The sequence below is a fragment of the Bos indicus genome, chromosome 20 (genome assembly GCF_029378745.1).
Source record: "Bos indicus isolate NIAB-ARS_2022 breed Sahiwal x Tharparkar chromosome 20, NIAB-ARS_B.indTharparkar_mat_pri_1.0, whole genome shotgun sequence".
NCBI lineage: Eukaryota > Metazoa > Chordata > Mammalia > Artiodactyla > Bovidae > Bos > Bos indicus.
In genome coordinates this window covers 5,570,098-5,589,504 of record NC_091779.1, presented here as the reverse complement: position 1 = coordinate 5,589,504, position 19,407 = coordinate 5,570,098, and the positions used below count along the sequence as shown (strand labels likewise).

General features: G+C 38.0%; 1 protein-coding gene across 3 annotated transcripts in view; it reads right to left on the bottom strand.

Moving 5' to 3' along the window:
- The window catches only part of CPEB4 (cytoplasmic polyadenylation element binding protein 4), a 72,519-nt gene that overhangs the window by 4,509 nt on the left and 48,603 nt on the right, over nt 1-19,407 (bottom strand). For 2 of the 3 annotated variants that reach the window (XM_019982803.2, XM_019982804.2), the window contains 5 exons: nt 10,919-11,092; nt 6,001-6,090; nt 5,522-5,640; nt 3,794-3,908; nt 2,488-2,669 (listed from right to left, as the gene is read on the bottom strand). In XM_019982803.2, the coding sequence (XP_019838362.1) occupies nt 2,488-2,669; nt 3,794-3,908; nt 5,522-5,640; nt 6,001-6,090; nt 10,919-11,092 (680 nt within the window). Of the gene's footprint in view, nt 1-2,487; nt 2,670-3,793; nt 3,909-5,521; nt 5,641-6,000; nt 6,091-10,918; nt 11,093-12,792; nt 12,817-19,407 lie in introns of all 3 variants that reach the window. The other variant, XM_019982802.2, reaches the window with a different exon arrangement.

The following is a 19,407-nucleotide window of genomic DNA, read 5'->3' as shown; positions in this document are numbered from 1 at the left end:
AAGGTGTCCAAAAGGAAGGGTCAATAACTACTCTACTGAAATTAAATTATCATCTTTTAAGCAACTAGCAAGTTTTTTATGCCCATTATTTTACATTTTTGTCTTATTAATTAAAGAGTTTTCAAATGAAAGACAAGGTTCCAGCATAAATTTAAAAGTGAAGCCAACTTAATGTTTAAGAACATTACAAGGTTAAACCCACGGGAGAGTTTTCATAGACACAAACCATCACTTTAATTAGTGGATCTGGATTCTCGTCATACGTGGAATTATAATTTGCACAAGACCAACTAAGAGATTCCCAGAGCCACAAAATACCACTTCAATGTACAAATCAGAGGGAAGCTGCCTGACTTCTACACCGTAAGCCTCTGAGCTGTAAGAAGGTCATGGTTTCTATTTACAGTGTACACATCTTGGGTTATAATCACAAACCTCCAACTCCAGGAAAACAAGACACAGCCATAGTACTCATAATCTAAAACCTTGCTTTGTTCTTTGTCAGGAAGAATGGTTTACTTCAGTCTAAAAGTCAGAGGTAAATTTATAAAACTGGGTCTGTTCCAGTGTTCAATAGGCCGATCTGTCATTTGAGCCTCTCAAGCATTAAAAATAACCTGGCTCTTAATTCTCCAGTGAGAAAAAGAGTTGGTTATTTTTAGTCTTGGAGAGACTCACGATTGAAACTCCCTTACACCAGGCTATCACTACCACTGCTGCCATCCATTTCTGACAAGGAATCCTGATGAAGGCAGACCATGAACAAAAAGAGGAGTGACACGGAAGGCCCGAAGAGCAGATGCAACAAGAAGATTAGGCTTCTGGCCCCGAGGCCATTCCATAACATCTACAGTGTGGCAAGAAAACTGGCCAAAGAACTGGAGATCCTAGCGGAATACAAATTAAGTCTGAATTTCTAATGGCTAAACTTACAACTCCTAAACTGATGATGGAATGAAGCAATGAGGTGGGAGACACTGTTTACTCAAATGTACATATTTTTTAGTCCAAATAAAAATCAAGGAGGTATGTTAATACATACAGCAACTAATCCTGCCCCCTTCCTCCATGTTTATTAACAGATCTATACCTTTCCCTTTAACATGTTCACAGTATGATGACCACTAGGATGAGAAATTTTCAGCTACCACTTATGTGGAATGTACATGAAATGGAACATAAGCAGTAAACGTAAACCACTGCTGCTGCTGCTGCTGCTGCTGCTGCTGCTGCTAAGTCGCTTCAGTCGTGTCCGACTCTGTGCAACCCTATGGACGGCAGCCCACCAGGCTCCTCTGTCCACAGGATTCTCCAGACAAGAATACTGGAGTGGGTTGCCATTTCCTTCTCCCATGTAAACCACTAGCGACTGACAGTTTTTACGTACTAAATTGAGAAAGTCACAATATGGTCAATCACTAAAGACTTTTGAGCATAGGGCTTTGGAGCGCTGGATATCTCAGTCAGCCCTAACCAAAGTACCAGTCTGGCATGAAATAAGGAGCTGACACCAGAATGAAAATCAACGCACTGCTTTCTTCAAGAAGGTCTTTCTGTGAAAAAGTCTCAACTGAACTAAACACTGTGCTCCCTAGTGCAGTGGATTTTTATCTCAACACAAACTCACAGCAAACCATTTACCGACAAGCAGTCGATTCACAGGCCACACTCCGTCCACCAGAACATAAACCCATGAGTACAGAGACTTCTTACCCTAGGCACTAAAGTATTTGTTGAATGAATGAAACACAAAGCTAAGAAATTTGTGAATGCAAAGAAGACATATAGGGAACACAGAGTCTCAAATACAATACATTAAAAAACAGAAGAGTTCTCTCTGAGGTTTTCTCCAGCTTTCTGATGCAGAGGATAAACACAACAAAGAGGAATTTAAAGTGTGAAAATAATTCTAATGAACTCCCACCAAATTTCAGGTGGTAAAAGAGATTACAAATGGAAGAGATTACAAATTACTCCATTCTGAGTTCTTCTAATTAATCTGTTATAATGAAATATTATTTCTTAGACACAGTCCTTGAAGTGAATTATTCAATCATTTGTTACATAGTGAATAGGAAAATAGGGCTTGTTGAGGTATTCTTGATATCCCAGGTTTAAAAAAAAAAAAGGTGAGGAGATGTCAAAGGCATTCAAGTCTATATACTTAATATAATGAAGTACAAAGGATCTGTTAAATATTTATTGAGTGACTAACTGAGTAAATGAATGGATGGAGGTGATAGCTTAGGAAAGATGAAGTAGACTCAAGCAAAGTGACTTTAGTATTTTGTTAGGCTACTCAGAACACTAAGAGATGAAAAAAATCCACAGGAAATTCTTAGACACGCTCTAGAACTTGCATCTAGTGGACCCAATGGGCGGAAGTCAGCTGTCACTTCACTGTCATGTAAAATTCACCCATTCCGAGCTTGGCAATGACACGGAGGGCCCTTCTGAGAACTCCCCAGAATGCAGTCCAGGACTTACCCGTTTATCTATCTCTCCATGCTGCAGCTGCACGAAGCGCGCACTGATAGCAGCTATGTAACTCTGTTGATTAGAGAATGCGACTCGCCCAGCTCCTTTGGGGTATTTCAGCTCAGGGTCGGTATCAATCCCAGCATAGCACACACCTCCGTACAGCCGGTCCATTATCATGGCGAGCTCCACTACATATGGAAGGAGTAGAGAGGACATTTGAGACCAGGAAACATCATTTTGCTCACCAAAGGTTTCATCGAAAGAAGCTCATCTATTCATCATTATAGTAATTATTAAAATGAAACTAGTTATTATAATCAGTTGTCCGTTGTGTTCATTTTAATCTACTGTGACTAAGGACAGGGACTCTGCTGAGTGTTTCACATATAATCTAAACAACCGTATGACGTACGTAGTGATTTCCTGGAGAAACTGAGGCACAGAGAGGATGATCAACCTACGCAAGGTCACGGCAAGTAAAGTGGTTGTGCTGGACTCGGTACCCTGGTCTATCTGCTCCATACCACAATGCCACCGTAAATTTACCAGTTAACAATGTAATGCTTAATAATCATTTAACACTAGAAAGCTAACTGGTAGACTCTCTGGGAGTCCTTTGAGAAGATTTCCATTAAAACCCTTTACCTTTCCCTACAGTCTAGCTATTTGCCAAATTTAAATTTGAAATAATAAATGAATCTTATTCTCCACGAAATGTTACAACTTTGAAATGGCATTCTTGTTCATTTTATGTTCTTCATCTCTCTGATAATATTAAAACTCATATTATTTGAAGTTAAGGATGAAATTTCTTCTGTGAGTACTGCTCTAAAAACATGATGCACTGCTTAGAACCTTGTTGTAAAGTTCAGTGCTCAGTAAGTAGCTGTTGAGCACATGGGGTCATGGGAACAAACAGTGAACATCTCGATACCTAGCCCGTCCCGGAAGGGCTTTCTCTCTTGGATGATGACGACAGTGATGAGCATGAGCATGACGGGACCCTGCACTAAGCACCGGGCATCTGCTACCTCATTTAATCCTCAGAACAACTCTACATAAAGGACATACTTTTAATTCCATTTGACAGATGAGGAAACTGAGAATTAGAGAAATCAATTTGTCCAAAGTTACTCAGCTGTTAAACTGGAACAGAACACATGAATTCAAGCTAAGACACTTGGAGTCCAGGACTCTCACTATTAAGACATTAACTCAAATGTTTATGGAAAACTTATCCTAAAAAAATCTTTATAAGCTATTTCTTATGCTAAAGGATAAACAGAGTTTTTGTTGCTCTGTTGAATCATACCAGCTCGCAATGGTCGGGGAACACCACCAACAAATATAGTTTTTCGTGGGTCAAGAGGCTGTGAACCATCCATCACGAAGTCACTGTCACTGAGATTCCAAGGTCGAATCTGTACCTAGGGAGTGTGCAAACCAAAGTGTCTCGGTCTCAACACAGGCAATTTATGTGGAAATCAAGTTTACAATTATTACAGAATATTTTACTTTACAAAGCTGTAATTTATATAATTAAAAATCAATAAAACTGGAAAACCAAAGAAGATTTAAAAGCATATCCCAACACTTCATTTAATTTTTAAAAGTAATCTAACCAAGGCTGGAAAGTTCAATTTAATTGCCTATTATAAACCAAACTGCTTAACAGTAATACGACCTTAATTATCTGTAAGTTAATTAACAATTTTACAGCTTATTTGGGCTTCTATCCTACCCAACCCCTCAGCAGCCATATAATTTAAATTTAGCATGGTATTTGATGTTGATTAGTATACAGTGCTAAGAAACTAGGGTTGTGTGTCCAAACCTATGTCCAGGAAATGCAAACTACTCCTGATATTAACAAATCTAGTGCATTGTAAAGCATTTCAAAATAAAAATATGGATACCTACAGTAAATGTTTTATGATAAAACACTTCAGTGTGTCCATTAAAACTAACCAATACTCTGGTTTCTCTTCAGGTCATATAAATCTTTTGCCTTTTTCAACACCAAGAATCAAGTACCTCTATTTAACTGTTTGCATTTATATAACCGTTACAAATGCCCACACCAAAGGCTAAGGGGTTAACATCAGGGTATTCTCAACAGGTATACCAACCAGGTCCCAAGGCCCAAAGTTTTCAAAATTAAATACCTATGGGGACCAGCAGGGGACAAAAAAGTCAAATAGAAAGAGTCTAGCCACACAGAAAATTGGGGACAACCCCAAGACACCAAGAGGAGCTCCACAAATTACTGCTTGAGCTAAGCCTACTGGAGCCTCCATCCCAAAATGGACCCTACCACTAGGTACTGGTCAAGGGATAAAAGATTGTGGTTTGTCAGATTTGTCAAAATAGGCCAATTGCTATTGCTACTATTCCTAAAGACTGTGTGAGCATGTGCTCAAGTCATATCCAACTCTGTGACCCCATGGACAGTAGGCTGTCAGGCTCCTCTGTCCATGGCATTTTCTAGGCAAGAATACTGGAGTGGGTTGCCATTTCCTCCTCCAGGGGATCTTCCCAAAAGACTAAATTTTATAATAAAAACTCTTTCAAAAAGAAACAACATGTAATGTACATTTACGTATATACATAATTTATTTTATTAATACTTGGCAAGAGTACCATAGGCAGCAAGTTATTTGTATAACATAACTTGCTGCATATGGTACTGGGTAAAATCTTGACCAAAGAGAGGAAGGAGAAAGACAGGTATATTTGTGATTCTGAGTTCTATTATTCAGAGGAAATTCAGCTACTTTATATTTATCAAATGCATACTAGATGACATCTTTTAATAGAAAGATTCACCAATACTTTAGTTAACCAAAAACTCAATGTCAGAATAATGTGCACAAATATATTGAATGTCAAGGTTAGGAAAATGACAACAACAAAACTTTTTCATTTTGATTCTACTTACAAATGTTTCAATTAACAGATACATCAAGATGTCTGTGTATTTTTCAGGAAAAATGAACAGAGGCAAAAATGAGAAGCTATTTTCATACTAGACTGCACTTACTGGCTTGTCCTTGATAGTGGGACTTGATACACACAGGTAGAGTTTTCCATCTTCTTCAATACACGCATCAATGAGAGCCTGAACAGAGCTTTCATCTTGAAATAGCAGGAATGCATAGCCTAATAAAAACAATTTTGAAAGACTTTTATTTTTCCCATTTTTTTCATAATTCTTCAAGTGAAAGGAAGCATAAAAGTAAGGAAAAGGTTAGAAAAAAATTAAACAAATAAACAAAAACCCCTAAAACTTAATCTCACCCAAAGTCTGACAGTATCAACATTAAGTTCAATTTGGTATTATCTTGAAACCTCTTTTAGAGTAAAATCAAATTTGAATTAAAAGTATATATTAAGTAGAAATTTTAAAAACACATTTGGGAAAATGTTAGTTTAGCAACAAACAGTTATACACTGAAGGCAAACACTTATGAAAAAAATATAAGGATAAACTACACATGTATTTGAATCCTTAGAAATTACCTTTAGGAGGAAAATAGGATTTGCTCTCTGCTTTATGAGGCCAATCCACAATCAAAGGGCCAAAGCGACGAAAACTGGCTGTGATCTCATCTAATGAACAACAAACCAAAAAAGTAGATGTAAATATTCTTATGACCATTTTGGGAAATAGTTTAGAAAAAACAGTCTCAAATCTACTATTTACAAGAACAGTACACCAAGAACCCCTGCATCTCATCTGGATCCCCCCACTGTTAACATCTGTGCATTTGTCTTCCCCCTCTTCCCTTTTCTCCTTCTACTGATGCACGAGTCTACCAACTGGTCTACCATCTTTTTCTGATGTGATGCTCTAGTACCACAAAATACAACTACTGGTACCTGCTCAAAGCAAGGTCACTCCCTTATGTACCAACATACAACTCCCCTCCAATAAGGAAATCAACAGTGATACAACATTCTCCCAATTCACAGACTCCATCCAAATTTTTAACTGTCACAGTAATACTTCTCTTTTCCTTTCTGATCCAGAATCCTATCTAGAACCATGCTACATTTAGATGTCATGTTCTGAGGGTATCTATTTTTTTCAGTTTACAATAGTTCTTCATTCTTTCCTGTCTTTTCTATAACTGATAGCTTCAAAATATACAGGTCATTCCTTCTGTAGGATGGCTCTCAACCTAGGTCTGTACTTGTTTCCTCATGACCTATGTATTCCAACCAGGAATACTATCATAATGATGCTATGTCATCCTGTCCTTTCACAAGATGTGTTAATCTTGATCTGCTAGTCGAGTTGGTAAGTGTCTGTATTTTTCCACCAAAAGGAAACCATTTCCCTTTGGATATGATCAATATTTTGTGGGGGAATACTGTGTTAACCATCAATATCCTGTTCCCTCATTAGGCCTGGCATTTACTGAAGATTCCTGCCTATATCAACTACCACAATGATAACTGCCAAATGCTGGTTATCTATTTCTATCAACCCTTCTACATTTACTAGTTAGTATAATTCAGTAAGGAAGAGTGTTCCCCTCTCCTCCATTTATTTAGTCATGCATTTATTTATATCAGTGTGGACCTATTTTATTCAATGGACTATAACCTGATTCTGGAGAAGGAAGTGGCACCCCACTCCAGTACTCTTGCCTGGAAAATCCCATGGACAGAGGAGCCTGGTAGGCTACAGTCTATGGCGTCGCGAAGAGTCAGACACGACTGAGCGACTTCACGTTCCCTTTTCACTTTCATGCACTGGAGAAGGAAATGGCAACCCACTCCAGTGTTCTTGCCTGGAGGATCCCAGGGACAGGGGAGCCTGGTGGGCTGCCGTCTATGGGGTTGCACAGAGTTGGACACGACTGACGCGACTCAGAAGCAGCAGCAGCAGAACTTGATTCTCTTTCATTTATTCAGTTTGTCCTCAAAACTGCCCCTGATTCAGCCAGTGGAGGGGTTCCTGTGTCCTTTGACTTACCCCCTCCCCCCATCATTCTTCAAGTGCTTCCATACTATCTGACCCAAGAAGATACCCCAGGCTTTCATCTTGTTCTTTCTCTGCCCTAGCCCCAGAATCAGCCTTTTTCCCCCTCCAAGATATCCTGGTTCCTTTCAGTGACAAAAGATACTTAGAAACTCCGATTTGGGTATTCCCTATAGTCATTGTTAGCGGGTATTTATTATTTCTAAGTCTTCTCAGAGGACAAAGCTAGGAAATACATGAACATACACAGACATATTTATAACTGTTTCTGTATCTGTGCACATTTATAAAAATGAGTTCATATTGGTACTTGTAAGTCCATTCCAACATCTCATGTCATCTTCTAGCCTTTCCCCTTCTCCTGTTTGTAAATTCCCTTCTTACTATGAGAAACCAAGCTCTCACTATCCTCAATTTTTTGCTTCCTTGATCAACGTAGCCCATCTTTCAGCGAGCTGCCCTGGCAGACTCCTCTGCCCTCCACCTCTGCACATAGCCCGTGCTGCCCTGATCTACTGGTCCCACACACACTGCTGCCACGGCCTCGGCACAGGCCCCTCCACGTGTATGTCTATGACACACCTCCACTTGGCACCCTCTTCCTGCTCACCAACCATCCTCCTTGGACATCAACAACTCTGAGTCTTACAAGGAAGGAAAAGGAAGGGGACATGGGATGGACAAGGAAGACTTAATCATATTTTACTATTAATGTAAATGACACCAGTCATGCTGTACGATATATGTGGACAATCAATGAACAGACTTTGCTGCTAAGTCACTTCATAGGAAAATAAATTTCCAAGGAACTTCTAAGAAAGAGTAGGTGAGCTGTGCAGAGAAGATCTGGGAGTAGGGTGGGACAGGGGAACAAAGAAGAGAGATGAGAAGCATTTTGAAATTCCAGTCTGCTAGGACTGTTTTCCCCTCCTCCAGATTGTGATGAAGTTGTCTGTATGAACTGCTACAGTGCCTGTGTCTACATTCAGCCCTGTGAGACCACTAAATAAGGGAGTGATATCAGTGTAACCTAGACATACTGGGTTCACAAATGACTCTTTGTAAGCAAGGTGGGCCAGCCTAGTAGGAGAACCATAATCTTTAGCAGAAGGGAAAAAGCCTCCAGCCTATGTGATGTGCAGGCAGGAACCTCCTCAGCTCTATTACAAGAAAATTAAAATGAGCACAGCAAGCAAGGCTCTCTAGTCAGAGGTGTCCCTGCAAGCTTTCAGGGCTAGCTCCCGAGAATTTGCACTCCTCAGGGCCCAGAGGTCCACTTTCATCTATGTCGTCTCCAAGCTCGGAAGCCAGAATTTCTGCTCTATTGGTTTTGTGCTTTTCAATATTCTTTGAGGCAGCCTCTAGTAGGTCATATAGTAAGCTACTTGCCTAACTGTCCAAGTTATTTTTCAAAGTATTAATTCTCTTTTTGTTAGTGCTTCTGGTACAAAATTCATTAGGTTCTAAGTGATCTGCCTCTAGCCCCATCTGCCCCATAAACTCTGTGATTCTTAGCATATAATTCTACAGAACATAGTATTTTTCATAAATACATATTTCACATTTTAATATAAAGGCCTGTCCACCTAAACTGCTACTGACTTACCGACATATGTGGTATGAGGCTAAAACAGGATGACTAACACAATCCCCATTAATTCTGCTCAGTTTAAACCACTTCCTGTGATGATTTCTTGGCAATTTTCCAAAAAGATATAGGCTATCTGGGCAAGAGGAGAAGTTTATCCTAAGCAACGTCAGATAAAATTCAGTCTTCTTTTTTTTGTATAAAGCATATAGTTTCCTCACTGAAGTCCATCCAGGGCTCAAAAGTGTTAAGGATTTGACCTCTAAAGGGTCATAAAACCTAGAATCCATTATACTAAGGAAAGTGAGGATTCCAGCTAGAGAATGAGGAGGCTGCATCTGGGAGCTTACTGGACAACACCATGATGAACTGTTTAGCCCCAGATGAACACTCTGAACAGAAGATACGCTTTCTGAGGAGAGAATGGAGACTGAGTCAGCCTGGCCTGAAATCTCAGCACAGCTTCCTTCAGGACACTTTATTAAAGATTAAAAAATAAAATTCTGGTGTTTATTTCAATCTTTGGTTGTTTGGAAGCCATTTTGCCTCAACCTTCCAAAAGACTGAGCATTTTAAGGAAAATGTAGTGTCACAGTAAATTAAATCTCAATCTAAATGGGACATTATTAAACCTCATTATTAGACCTTGTAGGTTTTTAGAGAAAACTTTTCTATCCTCCATAACGTTTCTATTTCCATTCAGGAAACCAAGACAAAATAGATAAGGGAAAAAAGCAAGCAAGGATATATGGTTGCTATATGGTCTGCTACTTTGATTTCTGTCAGGGTCACTTAGACCCACAGTTAAATGAAATACTTCTGGATAACTAGTTCTCTGTCTTTTTGCACGATTGGCTTCTTATTCAGCCATCAGAGCTCAAGTATTACATCTGCAAAGAGGATTTATTTAGCCAACAAATATCACAAGTCTCTCTTTTGAGATTTTGACTATCACATCAATCTGCTTTCTTTTCAGGACTTATTCACTAATATTTTCACACTTATCTCCCTTCGCCCACTAGAATATCAACTCTGTGTGAGCAGGGGCTTTCTTTCACAATCTTATTTACTAAATAATCCTAAGTACAGTGCACAGCATTCAGAAAGCATTTGATGAGTGAAAAAATATTCAGAAAATGACACAATTCTTCAAGATTCCCTACAACTCTAGTTATATTTTTCAAAAATTCAGACTTAATCTAAGATTTTAAACTTTTAAACAATTAACTATACACTATATAGTCCATGGAATTCTCCAGGCCAAACTACTGGAGTAAGTAGCCTTTCCCTTCTCCAGGGGCTCTTCCCAACCCAGGGGTCGAACCCAGGTCTCCTGCATTGAGGCAGATTCTTTACTAGCTGAGCCACAAGGAAAGCCCAAGAATACTGGAGTAGGTAGCCTAATCCTTTCTCCAGAGGGTCTTCCTGACCCAAAAATTGAACTGGGGTCTCCTGTGTTGCAGGCAGATTCTTTACCAACTGAGCTATGAGGGAAGCAGCAGTCATAAAAGGTAGGAAATAGGAAAATGTATAACTGAATTTAGCCAAGGCAGGACACACAGACAGTGCACTTAGCAGCTGTTTGCCCACAACAGAATCCTAGAGTTTTCCAAATAGGGTTTACGCTCTTTGATTTAGTCCAACCACTTGCCTCAGCTAGTTTCCAAAGTCCTACTCCCCTTCCTTTCGAGAACTGATTTTATACACTGTACTAGGAAGACAGGACAAGGGAACAATGTAATCACAACTGAACACCTGGAGCCAGATAATATTAGTATTATACTAACAGCAACATTACCTATGCATTACCTACTATGTGCCAGTCTGGGCACTGTGCTATGAACAGCTCTTTCTAAACATACCTTCATCAATGTCAGGAGGCAAGCCACCCACAAACACCTTGCGAGAGTATCGCTCCACTCTTTCTCCATTCTGGTGAGTGAAGCAGTGAGGCGAACCCAGACCACTGTGAAGAGGCTGATCCCCACGGCCATCATCCAAGAATCCATCTTCCATTGGAAATAGCGAGGACTGACCTGGAAGAGAAAGCAGGAAGAAAAAAAAAAAAGCTAACAGAAAATGCTCCTTGCCACTGATTATCTTAGACAAGAAACAAGGGAAACAGCAGATCCAGTATCGCTGCTGCTTTTGTATTTCTCACTGAATAATAAATCACTTAGATATGCTCTTGAATTTCCATCACCTTAAGGTCCCAACTGAGTCAGAGAGAAAGTACATGGTTAAATAGAGGGCTGCTCAACCATCCCACTGGGATCCAGAAACTTGAGAGAGGTGAAATGGAAGTACAGTAGAAGAGAGCAGTCTTTTGAAAGGCGTTGGCAGAGACTGCACTGCCTTGGCAGGGCCCCATGGCCACTGGCAATCTAGATACATACACTAAGTATTAAATTTGACCATCAGATGCTAGACGACTTAAATTTCTTTAAGACATCATACAATATAGCCTGCCCAATTTCCTTTAAGACCACCCCTAAAATGAACAAGTTGATTTTTAAAGTAAGCACTTATCTTGGTTTACCTTAACTAATGGAAGGTCATGAAAACCCATTTATGCTGTTTCCTAACTTCACTGGCTACTCTGACAGAATTTAAGATTTTTAGGTATGCTGAAGATAAATTTTCTTTTAGTTGAGTAATCATCAGCTGGTAAAGGTAGTATCTAATTCTAAAAACTAGTCATTAAATTTGCTGTTAGAAAATCCTATTATATAGAACATAAAAGCAGAAAAGATCAGAGATGCCAGTTGTGGTTAATATTCTTGCCATACTTACCTGCCAGCAAAATACAAACTTATAAATCATAAGCAAAACAGAGAGCTACAAAGAACTGTAGAATCTCTCAAAAACTGTTTTGTCACTTTTCAGGCTGCCAATTTACTTCTAGGTTCTGCATAAGGAATTTGTTAATGGATCCTGCAGAAATATATCTTAAGTGCTCTTCCTTCACTGAAACATTCCAATGTCTTTCTGTCACACCTGCCTTCCTTAACAGTATATTTATTACGAATTTACCCTATAAAATCACAGTTCAAAAGTTATATAATAAAGATAAAAAATGACTCTAAAATTGGATGTTATTTCTGGATTTTCAAAAGTCACTTTTATTTTAAAGCTACCTTATTTAACTGACTTTCTTATAAAAAGGCAAAACTAATACAGGAGGCAAAAATAAAGTTTATTCACGTACCTCTAAGAAATGATTCTTCAAAAAATTCTCTAAAATGTCTAGAGCTTTCCCCCCTAATGTTTGAAATTTATAGGATTAGGTGTCTACTTAATCTAATTTTAAACAAAACACAGAACTATGCTTAGTAATAAATAAATAAATTTAAAAATCTGAAAGTTGATATAAGGTATTCAAGCATAACTTGTACCTCCAATATAATCAGGTGTTTTGAGACTAGTTATACCATATTTTCCTTTTTAAATATTCTTAATTTTATTCTAAGATATTCCTTTCAGAAAGGAAAACAGAGAAACAAATCTTCAGATATAAATGAGTTTGAAATTATTTCAATTCAAATCCAAATCCTACCATTCCAACTCCCTCAAATTAGAATGTCTATGATGCTAACTATAACACATAAAGTATATATCGATCACAGCTACATATCACTCCCCCTCCCCGCTTCCCAATAAGGGTTAGAAATTGAGCAAACTTGGGTCCTCTCCAAATACAACTGATACATTCAAAAGTTAGAAATAATAATGTTACCTCTCCTCCGCCCATATGTCCTTGCTGCATGTCAAATGAGAAAACAAAAAAACAAAAAAAAAACCTTTCAAACATTGTCAAAAGAATCAACTGTGATTTCATCTACCAGCTTAAGAAACTGAAAAAACAAAACAAAACAAAAAAACAAAAAAACTGGCTATATTCCTTGTTTCCTGGTAAATATCTCAAAAAAATATGGAATTTTGATGCCGAGAGGTCAATGCATTCTTTAAGTTCTTCAAGGACACTGTAAAAATCTATCGAGCATTACTTGTATTAAGGGGAAGCCTTCTGCTGTAACTGTCACCCAAGGTCCAAACTAGTATGAAACTAAAGGAGTATATAACATAGTTTAAATCAAGTTCCACCATATTGATCTTAATTTCTCTCAGAATTTCCTGCTAACTAGCCATTTAATTCGTGACTTTTTTTTTTAATCACGACAGGATAAACAGCAATTCTGTACTATTTCTCAATTATTCCCTAATGAAGAAACTTATAACAAATGAAATCTTTAGGCAATTTATAAACTTCCTTTTAGCCAGTTTCTTGTCCCTAATTAAATCTTCCACCATGGCCCAGAAGTTGAAAAGTATTAAAACGTTTGGCATTTTATCATGAAGTAGATTCCAACTAAGAAGAGAAGAAAAAGAATACAAAATAATATAGACATATGACTATAAGTATATATCTGAATACTTGGAAAATGGCAGCATAAATTTCAAATCAGGAAACTTGAGAAAATGTTTTCCTCAAATGAACTGAACTTGTATGTGTAGTTACTCTTAATTCCATTCAACATACACTTCCTGAATGCGTGACCTTGCTAAGCACTATAACACACTGCTCTGACTGCAGGGAACTTATAGGCTATTCAGCCAGATAAGCAAATAATGATAATCTGACTATTACAGCAATAAGCCTGTTAAGTGTTAGGTGCAATGGGAGCAGAGGAGGAGGAGAAACTGGTTCTGATTAAAGAGTCAGAGAGGAGTGGGTATGGCTCTGAGATAGATCTTAAAGGTAAAATAGAGAAAGGGCACTGCAGACCTGGCAATGGCACTTAGGGGTGCTATAATACTCAGGGAAAGATGCCCAGAACAGAAGCATATGGAACAAGTGAGGTCTTGGCTAGAGAGAAAATTTAAACAGGAAGCTGGGATAGGTTTTCCAGTTAGAAACTGTTTAAGAGATCATTATATAAACTGGTCAAGGTTTTCACTCTTAGCTCTCTAGATAAATGCTAAGTACAACTCAGTTATAACTGAGTTACAAATATAACTTAGAAGTACCATGTGCCTATTTTCCAAAATGAAATCATGTCTCATACTAAAATAATTTCTAACATTATTAGATAATATTGAATTTCACCAAAGTACTTGGACAAATGGATTAAAACCAATAAAATCTCCCTCTGCAGTTAGGTTTTTCACTTTAGTAATTCTTAAATTTGGGGTGAGGGTGGAGGTATTTTCTTCCTTAGTGAACTTGACAGCGGTTAGGAAGAGAAAGATATCACAGAAGTAGATGTTTGTTTAAGAATATTCTATTCATATGACTACTTCAAAGACAATGGAGTTTGGGGAAACGAATAATTTGAAAATCTTGGTTCTGTCAATCTTAAAAAGTTGATTGATACTGCTTGGATTTCTGAGAAAACAGTTATTTGAAAAAGAGTAGGCATTTAGAAGCTACAAAATTAACATTAAAAATTCTCACGGGCATGTTGCGTGCTAAGTTGTTTCAGTTGAATCCAACATTTTGGAACCGCGTGGACTGTAGCCCACCAGACTCCTCTGTCCATGGGATTTTCCAGGCAGGAATACTGGAGTGGGTTGCCATTTCCTTCTCCAGGGGATCTTCCTGACCCAGGGACCGAACCCATGTCTCTTACGTCTCCTGCATTGACAGGCGGGTTCCTTACCACTGGCCCCACCTGGGAAGTCCAAATAGTTTTCACTATTTCAAAAGTAAGTTTCAAGAACAGTAAAGCCTATACATCAAAAGCAAAAATTGAAGAATCTTAAAGTCTTCAAATGTATACTTTCAAACTTTCATTCTATACTACAAAATTAAGCTGGTTAACACAAAAGAATTCACTATTAAATTCAGAGATTAAATGCCAAAAACTATTTAGAAACATTTTCCCACATTTAGGATACAGGCATATAATGCTTAAAGCAACAAAAACTGCCCAATTAAATAAGCAAATCAATATAAACTAGTACCAAAAAATAAAAACAATGACATTCTGGAGCAAAGAAAATAAGAATGCTTAAATTTTTTATTTCCAATGATATACATTATTTTAATATATATTTGGATGTATGATATATATACATATTTGTGTACTTTCCTATATGTATATATAGGAAATCATAAGCGTATACTTCAATGAACTTTCCATAACATAAACACACCTATGTAACCAGAACTCAGGTATGAAAGGAACGGTAAGTGATGCCACTTCCTCTATGTATGAAAGAGGTACTAAAGCATTGTTTTCTCACTAGTTTCAAATTACACTTGGTGCAAACAGTATTATGATGAAATGCTTGTAACACATATCTTCATCAGTTTCCTGAGGAAAATGTCAGACAGATTTCCAATCTCAAGACTATCAAGCATTGCACATTATTTGACACTTTACAAACACTAGAGGTAGTGGCAGTTTAAAAAATCACTTAAATAGAACAGTCTTTTGGACTCTGTAGGAGAGGGAGAGGGTGGGATGATTTGAGAGAATGGCATTGAAACATGTATAATATCATATAAGAAACGAATCACCAGTCTAGGTTCGATGCAGGATACAGGATGCTTGGGGCTGGTGCACTTGGATGACCGAGAGGGATGGTACGGGGAGGGAGGTGGGAGGAGGGTTCAGGATGGGGAACACGTGTACACCTGTGGCGGATTCATGTTGATGTATGGCAAAACCAATACAATATTGTAAAGTAATTAGCCTCCAATTAAAATAAATAAATTTAAATTAAAAAAAAACAATGTTTAAAGAAACCTGTATTTTGGAAAACTTCTAGCTAAGTCAGCAGAAATAAACTCTGCTTAGAATTTTCCTGTAATTACCAAAGAATATGCACTGTTAAGACTTCCCTGACAGCTCAGCTAGTAAAAAATCCACCAGCAATGCAGGAGACCCGGGTTCGATCCCTGCGTTTGGAAGATCCCCTGGAGAAGGGAAAGGCTACCCACTCCAGTATTCTGGTCTGGAGAATCCCATGGAAAGAGAAGCCTGGTGATCTACAATCCATGGGGTCCAAAAGAGCTGGACACGACTGAGTGACTGGGCACAGCACAGCATATACACTGTTAGTTTTTAAAAGATCTATGTTAGTATTGAATAAAACCCTCTGGTTCCCATGAGAGTTAAGGTGAATACTATTTATATGTTTATCATTTATATTACTTGGTTTGATCTATATAATTTGCTGTTCAGTACTAAAATAATTCAAGAATGTTCTAAATGGGCTGGAAACATTATAGCTATAAATTTTTATAACTTTTGGGTGAATATTGCTATTAGATGTATTGATAAATACATTATTTCCAAAATATCTTTACAAGATTGCTTACAAATGCCCTATATTCATCAGTAAATTTTCTCTAGTAAAATATTTCAGTAGTCTGGCATTCTAGACTTGCAAAAATGTACAGAAAGACTCTTATGAGGTCTTTTTCAACACACATTTATTTATATATATATATATAATAAAAATGAAAATATTTATCTCTTAAAAAGTATCTTTTTCTTATTTGGTTGTAACATTTGTTAGAAAAGGAACAAATTAGATATAATAGTGGTATATTTACAAAATATATCACAAAAAATAGTTATTTTAAAAATATGGTACATATTCATGTGCTGATACTAAACATCTCTAAAATGTAGCTTGCATGAGGTACCTAAGTGTATATTGTATGATTCTTATTGTGTGAACTTAACAATAAAGGAAATAGAAATAGATACATGGGAATGTACTCAAATATTTTTTCTAGAAACAACCACAAGAACCTTTGGGGACAGGAACTAGAATGATAAAAGAAAAACTGATTCCACTTCTTATTTTATCCTTTTCTGTTGTATTCAAATTTACAATCTTATGTGCACTGAATTACCATATTTGTTAATGGATCCTTTTGAGTTTTCTTCTTGGTACTTATATTAAAAACAAGACTTAAACAGACATTTCTCCAAATTAGACATACAGATGGCTAATAAACATATGAAGAGATGGTCAACATCACTACTTCAACGCAAATTAAAACTACAGTGAGGTATCTCCTTCACCCCAGACAGGATGGCCATAATCAAAAAATCTACAAACAAGTGCTGGAGAGGGTGTGAAGAAAAGGGAACCCACCTACACTGCTGGTAGAAATGTAAATTGATACAGCCACTATGCAAAACAGTATGGAAATTCCTTAAAAAACTAGGAATAAAACCACCATATCACCCAGCAATACCACTTCTAGGTATATGCCCTGAAGAAATCAAAACTGAAAAAGACACATGTACCCCAATGTTCACTGCAGCACTATTTACAATAGCCAAGACATAGAAGCAACCTAGATGTCCATCAACAAATGAATAGATAAAGAAATTGTGGTACATATACACAATATAATACTGCTCAGCCATAAAAACGAATACATTTGAGTCAGTTGTAATGAAGTGGATGAGCCTAGAGCCTATCATACAGAGTAAAGTAGTCAGAAAGAGAAAAACAAATATTGTATATTAACACATATACATGGAATCTAGAAGGATGGTACTAATGAATCTGTTTGCAGAGCAGCAATGGAGACACAGACATAGTGAACAGACTTATGGACAAGGGTGGAGGAGAAGAGGGAGAGGGTGAGATGAATAGAAAGAGTACCATGGATGCATATACACCAACATATGTAAACATACAGCCAATGAGAATTTGCTGTATGGCTCAGGGGACTCACACGGGGGCTCTGTAGTAACCTAGAGGGGTGGGCATGGGTGGAAGCTGGGAGGGAGATTCAAGAGGGAGGGCACATATGTACACTATGGTTAATTCATGTTGATACATGACAGAAATCAAACCAATACTGCAAACCAAACATCAAGTAAAAATAAATAATTAAAAAAAAACAAATGATATATTAAAAGCATCCTTTCCTACATCTAATTCTGTAAATAGGACTTTAATAAAAAGGAAAGAATTTGAGCCAGTTGAACTGAGGTAATTGAACCTAGAGCCTGTTACACAGAGTGAAGTAAAAACAAATACCGTGTATTAATGCACATTTATGGAGTCTACAAATATGTTACTGATGAATCTATCTGCAGGGCAGGATAGAGACACAGATGTAGAGAACAGACTTGTGGACACAGCAGGGGAAGGAGAGGGCAGGACGAATTGAGAGTAGCATTGAAAGCGCACACATTACCATGTGTAAAACAGAGAGCTGGTGGGGAGCTGCTGATGCAGCACAGGCGCTCAGCTCAGTGCCCTGTGATGGCCTAGGTGGGCGGGATGGAATGCTGGTGGGGGCAGGCTCAAGACAGAGGAGATGTGTGCATACTTACGGCTGGCTGACGTTGTACGGCAGAAACCAACACAACATTGTAAAGCAATTTTCCTCCAATTAAAAATAAATTTAAAAAAAAGAATAGGACTTTAGGCTGTAAAGAATAAAATACGACTAGCTTTTGGTGGGCAGTGAAAGACCTGTGCTACTTATGCGGCCTCAGGCTGGTCTACCTCCATCTACCTCTCTCTGCCCGCTGTGAGAAGGTGGACAGCAGTGCTACTTGGAAAAACAAGGGGAGGTGGGTCGGATTCGAAGATGTTATCAACTAACTTGTTTTTCCAGTAGGACCAAAAAAAAAAAAGAGTATGGGGGAGAATCAGTCAGATTAGTAAGCCAGTTAAAGACAGAAATCAAAGACTGGACGCTGAGTCCATCTGTAAACAAGAGAATAAAGGTGCCAGAACCAAAAAGCAGACAATCATCACAAAGGCCAAAGTATATAATCCAACAAAGACGCAAAGAATCATTTCAAACGATTTTATAGATCATCCCCTAATTTCTTAATGGGTTCACTGTCACAAAATTATTTTAGATATATGCTTTATGGGCTTCCCTGGTAGCTCAGCTGGTAAAGAATCCGCCTGCAATTCCAGAGACCCCAGTTCAATTCCTGGGTCGGGAAGATCCCCTGGAGAAGGAATAGGCTACCCACTCCAGTATTCTTGGGCTTCAGTAGTGGCTCAGCTGGTAACGAATCCACCTGCAATGCAGGAGACCTGGGTTCGATCCCTGGGTTGGGAAGATCCCCTGGAGAAGGGAACGGCTACCCACTCCAGTATTCTGGCCTGGAGAATTTCATGGACTATACAGTCTATGGGGTTGCAAAGAGTCGGACACAACTGAGCAACTTTCACTTTCATACGATTTATAGAATTTCCTATGTCACATTGGCTTGTGTTTATACTAGCTTGCTATACTACTTCAAAGAATGTTGACAAGATATAATACAGATATGAGAGGATTGTTTAAATTGCCTTACAGAAGGGCAGAGATTGAATGTAATTCAGTTTCTGTATTTCACAAACCCTGTTT